This window comes from Danio rerio, chromosome 15, assembly GCF_052040795.2.
Source record: "Danio rerio strain M-AB ecotype USA chromosome 15, GRCz13ab, whole genome shotgun sequence".
Lineage (NCBI taxonomy): Eukaryota > Metazoa > Chordata > Actinopteri > Cypriniformes > Danionidae > Danio > Danio rerio.
In genome coordinates this window covers 47,068,268-47,075,000 of record NC_141035.1, presented here as the reverse complement: position 1 = coordinate 47,075,000, position 6,733 = coordinate 47,068,268, and the positions used below count along the sequence as shown (strand labels likewise).

Here is a 6,733-nt window from a genome sequence, read left to right as displayed (position 1 = left end):
TGTTCGCTAAAATGACAAAGTACAAGTGAGTGAAAGATTGAAGCAGTCTCCTGATCCTCTGACTGCCTGGACCTGCTGTCTCGAGCGCATGGCTCTGTGTGTGTCTGTGTGGTCACGTGATGTGCGTTTTCAGAGGTAGAGAGGAAGGAGGGCTGCTCAGAAATGCTACACGCCACTGTGGATGTCAAATCGTTGTCGTTCTAAAATGCCATTTAAAAACAAAGACAGTGTAAACAGGGCCTGAGTGTGTACTTTTCGCGAGCGGATTTGCAACGGGGGCGGGCGGAGGATCGCGATGCCGGTGTTGTCTATCGGACTAACCATACGTAATACGTTCATAGCAGAGCTTGCAAAACTGTGTTTTTTGTCGACAACACGAACGTTGTCAACATAACTCACTGGATATCCAAAATGCTTACACACCGGCGACTTCATTGAAAGAGGAGAGGGTTTAAGTTCTGTCGACGGGTCTCCAGCTTCTGCAGTTTAACAAGCACTTCAACAAGCCTGTTTTTTCCCGCTTGGCAAGCCAAGCTTACGTGACATGGGGGCGTGGCAGCATCGACGATTCTATTTTTTAAATCGATAATCGAAATTGAGCATGACACCCCTAATATATATATATATATATATATATATATATATATATATATATATATATATATATATATATATATATATAATATATATACATATATATATATATATATATATATATATATATATATATATATATATATAGTTTTATTAGTATTTTTATTTAATGTTTTGAAAAATAAGTTAAATCTTTGTAGACTTTAAATGCCTATGTACTATATATCATTTATTTAAATATGTGGGCAACAAATTATATATTCATTTTATTTAAAAATTATATTATTCTTATTTTTTAAATTCAACTATAGGGGTGCGGCCAGGTAGGGGGCCTTACAAGACAATGTGCCCAGGGGCCCCTGAGTTCTTAATCTGGGCCTGCATCCAGGAACCTTTGGCATACTATTTTCAACATACTATGGTTTGGGACACTCTAATTGGGTTTTCCAACGCTATTTAGCATGTATTAGTGTGCGAATAAGAAACCAGCATCTCTTTCTCTCTTGTAGCACAGAACATCCAAATATCCCCCAAAATACCAAGGAAATACAAGTGTATGGGAAATCCTAATAGTGTTTACAGGATAAACAGAAGATTAAACTGCTTTAATTAAATTCTACGAGGACTAATGAACACAAGGCTACGACAAAATATGGTTCATCTGAGTTCTTCTTAATGTATTGTCCTGATAATAAAGTATCCGGACGATGGTTGAACTTAGGATCCAGGAGGAACAATGCGGTTTTCGTCCGGGCTGTGGTACACTGGACCAGCTGTATACCCTCACCTGGGTGCTCGAGGTCCACATGTGTTTTGCGTACTTGGAGAAGGCATTTGACTGTGTCTCTCGTGGCATTCTGTTAAGAGCAGTCTCATCCCTGTTTGAACAGAGTAAGAGTCTGGTTCGCATTGCCGGAAATAAGTCAGACTTGTTTCCAGTGCATGTTGGACTCCAGCAGGGCTGCGCCTTATCACCAATTCTGTTCATAATTTTTATGGACAGAATTTCAAGGCGCAGCCTTGGGCTGGAGGAGGTCCGGTTCGGGGACCACAGGATTTCATCTCTGTTATTCGCAGATGATGTTGTTCTGTTGGCTTGTTGAACATGCACCTTCAGCATGCACTGGGGCGGCTTGCTGTCGAGTGTGAAGCAGCTGGGATGAGAATCAGCACCTCCGAGGCCATGGTGCTACACCAGAAAAAGGTGGTCTGCCATCTCCAGGTTGGAGGAAAGTCCTTACCCCAAGTGGAGGAGTTCAAGTATCTCAGGGTTTGGTTCACGAGTGAGGGAAGGATGGATTGACAGACGGATCGGTGCAGCGGCAGCAGTAATACGGTCGATGTACCATTTTGTTGTGGTAAAGAAGGAGCTGACGATTTACCAGAAGAAAGCTCTCGATTTACCGGTCAATCTACGTTCCTACTATCACCTATGGTCCCGAGCTTTGGGTCATGACAGAAAGGACAAGATCTCGGATACAAGCGGCCGAAGTGAGTTTCCTTCGAAGAGTTGCAGGACACACTCTTGAGGATATGGTGAGGAGCTCTGACATTCGGGAGGAGCTCGGAGATGAGCCGTTGCTCCTCCACATCGAGAGAAGTCAGGTGAGGTGGCTCGGGCATCTGTTTCGGATGCCTCCAGGAAGCCTACCTAGGGAGGTGCTTCAGGTATCTCCCACCAGGAGGAGGCCTTGAGGAAAACCCAGGGCACACTGGAGGGACTATGTCTATCGGCTGGCTTGGGAACGCCTCATGTCCCCCCGTATGAGCTGGAGGAAGTGTCTGGGGAGAGGGAAGTCTGGGGTTCTCTCCTAAGACTGCTGCCCCCGCGACCCGGCCCCAGAAAAGTGGCGGAAAATGAATGAATAAATGATAATAAAGTAATGATGCAACGTCTTTGTCACTGCTTATTAGAATTCTACTATTAATTGACATTTATTTTGAGACTAAAAAGGACATATTTTTAAAACATTGATTGATTAGGTCATGTCATGTTATGTCAATGTTAACAACTGTTGAATGCATTGAATCTGGAACAATGTAAAGCCCCCAAATGCTGTCCTTTATATATTTTTTATTATTATTTATTTATTATTATTTAAATTTAAATATTAAATATTATTTATTTATTTATTATTTATTATTTGTATTTGTTTATTTCATGTTGAATTTTATAGGTGACGCAGTGGCGCAGTAGGTAGTGCTGTCGCCTCACAGCAAGAACTTCGCTGGTTCAAGTCTCTGCTGGGTCAGTTGGCGTTTCTGTGTGCGAGTTTGCATGTTCTCCCTGTGTTCGCATGGGAATTCTCTGGGTGTTCTGGTTTCACCCCACCGTCCAAAGACATGAGGTGTAGGTGAATTGGATACAACTATGTCATGTCATGTTGTGTTAGGCTAAATTGTCCATAGTGTATGAGTGAGTGTGAATGAGTGTGTTCGGATGTTTTCCAGAGATGGGTTGCAGCTGGAAGGGCATCTGCTGCGTGAAACGTGCTGGATAAGTTGGCAGTTCATTACTCTGTGGCTAGCCCCGATTAATAAAGGGACTAAGCTGAAAAAATTAATGAATAATTGAATGAATGTTGAATGTTGTAAAATGTAATATTTTTGAATGCAAAATGTTCTGTTGTAACTCTTAAATAGCTCTCAATACAAAACAGGGACTCAATTTAAACACTCAACTGAAGCTATGAAGTGCATTTCAAGTCAAAATGTCATTATATGTGGTATTTGCATTTGCTTAACGTTAGCAACATTTACTACAAAGAGCCGCAGTTCACTAAGAAGCTACACAAACAGCTGCGAATGATTTTCAGTGATTTGACTAAATCGCAAAATACAAAACAATGTATGTGCTTTTTAAAGTTTTTAATGATATTTTATAAAGCTTTTTTTAGTTTTTAATGATATTTTACTTCTATTTTAATGAATATTTTCATGGCAGAAATATTTTATTAATAAATATGCGATTAAAACCATAAACAAATCAATACATAAATTAAATCTAGTTCTTACTTGGTTATTACTGGCTGAGCTGGAAGAGGGTGTGGCCTCTGGTTCCGCCTCCAATGACTTGTCTTTGCCCCCTGATGGTAGTGTAGCCTCCACCCACTCGTCCTCTGAGTCCTCAAAACAAATGAAAATGTTTTTGTTTTGTTTTTTTAAGATAAAAAAACAAACCTTTACTGTGTTATTTTAGTCATGCATGTTGTGATCAAAGAATTGAAAAGACAAAATTCCTGTGTACGCATACTTCAGAGCTGTCACAAGATGCATCTCCCTCGTCTTTTTTCTCTTTCTTGGCTTTTTTCTTCTTCTCTTTCTTACTCTTCTTTGCTTTCTTCTCCTTTTTAGCTTTCTTGGTTTTCACAGTATGCTCCTGTGTGCACAAAAACAGATGATTAAAGTGATTCCAGTGTGAAGTAGACATATGATAGCATTCAATAATTTAATATATCGTGATAATGAACATGCACAATATATTAATACCGTGGCCATTTCAAAATACTGTGAATAATTTAAATTATTTAAACTTTTAGAGGGCTTTTACAGGTTATTCAAATGTAAAATATGAACGCTGTATAGATCTTTAATCTATTTGAAAAATATAATATTTATAATTACTGAATTTTGTATTATTTATTATATATTTTAATTGTTCTCTGAACTTTTATTCTCCTGATTTTATTTATTTATTAAGCCCCTAATTAGTTTTGTTTTCTAACCTTTTCTTTCGTCTTTACCTTGTAATTATTTTTATCTAAAAAAACTGTGATAATAATAATAATAATAAAAAATATTGATACTAACTGAAATAACTTAACTTTAATTTCACGATACCTTCATATAATATCATATCATATATTTTTATTATATCATATATTTATTAGCAACAACAGCTTTTTTCATGGCAAAAACATTACAATAATATATTTACATAATATAATTGTAAAATATACAATTAAAACCACAAACAGCGTATAATTTTTAGGGCCCTATTTTGACGATCCATGCGTAGTCCATAGCGCAGGGCGCAAACGCATTAGAGTCAGAATCCACTTTTGCTATTTTAAGGACGGAAAAATCCGCTTTGCCCCACGGCGCATGGTCTAACAGGGCTGAGCTTATTTTCTTAATGAGTTATAGGTGTGTTTTGAGAATAAACCAATCAGAGTCTCATCTCTCATTCCCTTTAAGAGTCAGTTGCGTCGCGCCAGAGTGCATTTGTTTTGTAAGTGGAAAACCTGAACACTTCACTAGCAAGAAAACAGTTAAAGAGAGCATCTACAGCGCAAGAATGAGAGATAAGCCTCCTCCTTCTTTACTTTCACTTTCACTCTTGTTGATAGGGAAACTTGTTGTACGCACAGACATGGATTAGCCTATACATAATTAGTTATGTTTGTTGTGTGTAGCGCAAAGATTTGTGTCAAAACTATTTCTAAATTTAGTTCTAATTTCCAGCAAACAAATAAATGAATAAAAATAATGAAGTGTGAGTTATACCCAAATACACAAGCTACACCCCATAGGGTCTAAAACCTGACAGGTGGGCAAATCTAAGTATTTTTTTTATAAAACAAATATAAATATGCATATAATAAATAATGATGCTAATAATAATAACATTATACAAAAGCAAATTGTTATGAATAAACTGAAAAAGCCCCCCGAGATGAAGAAGACATGAAAGTTTGTTTTTTTATATTTATGTAGGCTAATAATAATAATCTGTTATATTTTAATCCTTTAATCCTTTAGAATATGTAAAGATATTCGTGTATTGCTGTACATCTTGTGTGTATTAAGGAGTGTAAGCAAGGTGCACAACTAAATCTCCCTGCGCTGGACTATAGACCTGCTTTGATCTGGTCTATTGAGCAGTCTATTATAGTTCCTCAAAATAGCAACGCGCCAGCAATGTGCCTTAACACGCCTCCTTTTTTAGACCAGAAAGCCTATGGGCGCACATATGAGCGCAAACGCATTTGCTACTTAAACAGCATCATGCGGCGAGGCAGTGGCGCAGTAGGTAGTGCTGTCGCCTCACAGCAAGAAGGTCGCTGGTTCGAACCACAGCTCAGTTGGCGTTTCTGTGTGGAGTTTGCATGTTCTCCCTGCCTTTGCGTGGGTTTCCTCCGGGTGTTCTGGTTTCCTCCACAGTCCAAAGACATGCGGTACAGGTGAATTGGGTAAGCTAAATTGTACGTAGTGTATGAGTGTGTGTGTGTGAATGTGTGTGTGGATGTTTCCCAAAGATGGGTTGCGGCTGGAAGGGCATCCGCTGCGTAAAAACTTGCTGGATAAGTTGGCGGTTCATTCCGCTGTGGCGACCCCGGATTAATAAAGGGACTAAGCTGACAAGAAAATGAATGAATGAATGAACAGCATCAAGCAAAACATCAAACCACTATTGCGCCAATCTGAAACTAGCAAACAACAATTGCGTCGCGCCTTGCGCCGGGTGTGATAGGGCCCTTAATGGTAATGATCAATACCCCCCCCCCAAAAAAAATCCAGGTGACACTTTTGCTAAAACTTTTGAGAAAGATCATTTCATAAAAAATAAAAAAAAAACTTGTGCAGTCATTAAAAGTGTTACCTTTCCATAGAGTGTGATTAGTAATTGGATTTATTTTTGCAGAATAAACATTGAGTGGGGTCTTTACCTTTAAAGAAGAACTATTATGCGTGAAGTTTCAGCTCAAAATACAACACAAATAATGTTTTATAACTCCTTGAAACTGTACATTTAAGGCTTTGATCCTAATTGTGCTGTTTCGTAGACTGTCGCTTTAAATTCAAATAGGATTGCGCTCTTTTCCAAAGAAGGCGGAGCTATAAATGCCTGTGTGAGCATAGCGGCAGATTCAAAACTGTAATGGCAGATGGCTGCTTCTAACTCAGGTCTGTCTATGCTAATGAGGGAGAGACGGTCACTAGTGGGCGGGGCTTTTCCCCTCTGATGGCATGTACAAATGACTGTTTTTATAAACTGTGATTAAAAAAATAGAAGTAATTAATTTTTTACCAAGTTTTCCTAATTTATTTGCAAATTATTGTCAAACCAATTTGGATTTTTTCTTAATTTGTTGGCATTTTTTTGTAATTAACTCTTTATACAAGATTGTTATGATGC

At 38.3% G+C, this 6,733-nt stretch overlaps 3 protein-coding genes across 5 annotated transcripts in view; 2 read left to right on the top strand and 1 right to left on the bottom strand.

The window, feature by feature from the left end:
- Positions 1 to 6,733, top strand: part of gria4a (glutamate receptor, ionotropic, AMPA 4a) — an 877,747-nt gene that overhangs the window by 439,375 nt on the left and 431,639 nt on the right. The gene's annotated exons all lie outside the window — the stretch shown is intronic.
- The window catches only part of LOC100535385 (uncharacterized), a 199,308-nt gene that overhangs the window by 171,113 nt on the left and 21,462 nt on the right, over positions 1 to 6,733 (top strand). The gene's annotated exons all lie outside the window — the stretch shown is intronic.
- The window catches only part of cwf19l2 (CWF19 like cell cycle control factor 2), a 60,884-nt gene that overhangs the window by 46,083 nt on the left and 8,068 nt on the right, over positions 1 to 6,733 (bottom strand). For all 3 annotated transcript variants that reach the window (XR_015508786.1, NM_001033752.3, XM_087283275.1), the window contains 2 exon segments: positions 3,848 to 3,973; positions 3,610 to 3,720 (listed from right to left, as the gene is read on the bottom strand). Coding sequence is in view for 2 of the 3 variants with exons in the window: in NM_001033752.3 (NP_001028924.3) it covers positions 3,610 to 3,720; positions 3,848 to 3,973 (237 nt within the window). In the remaining variant the exon portion in view is untranslated.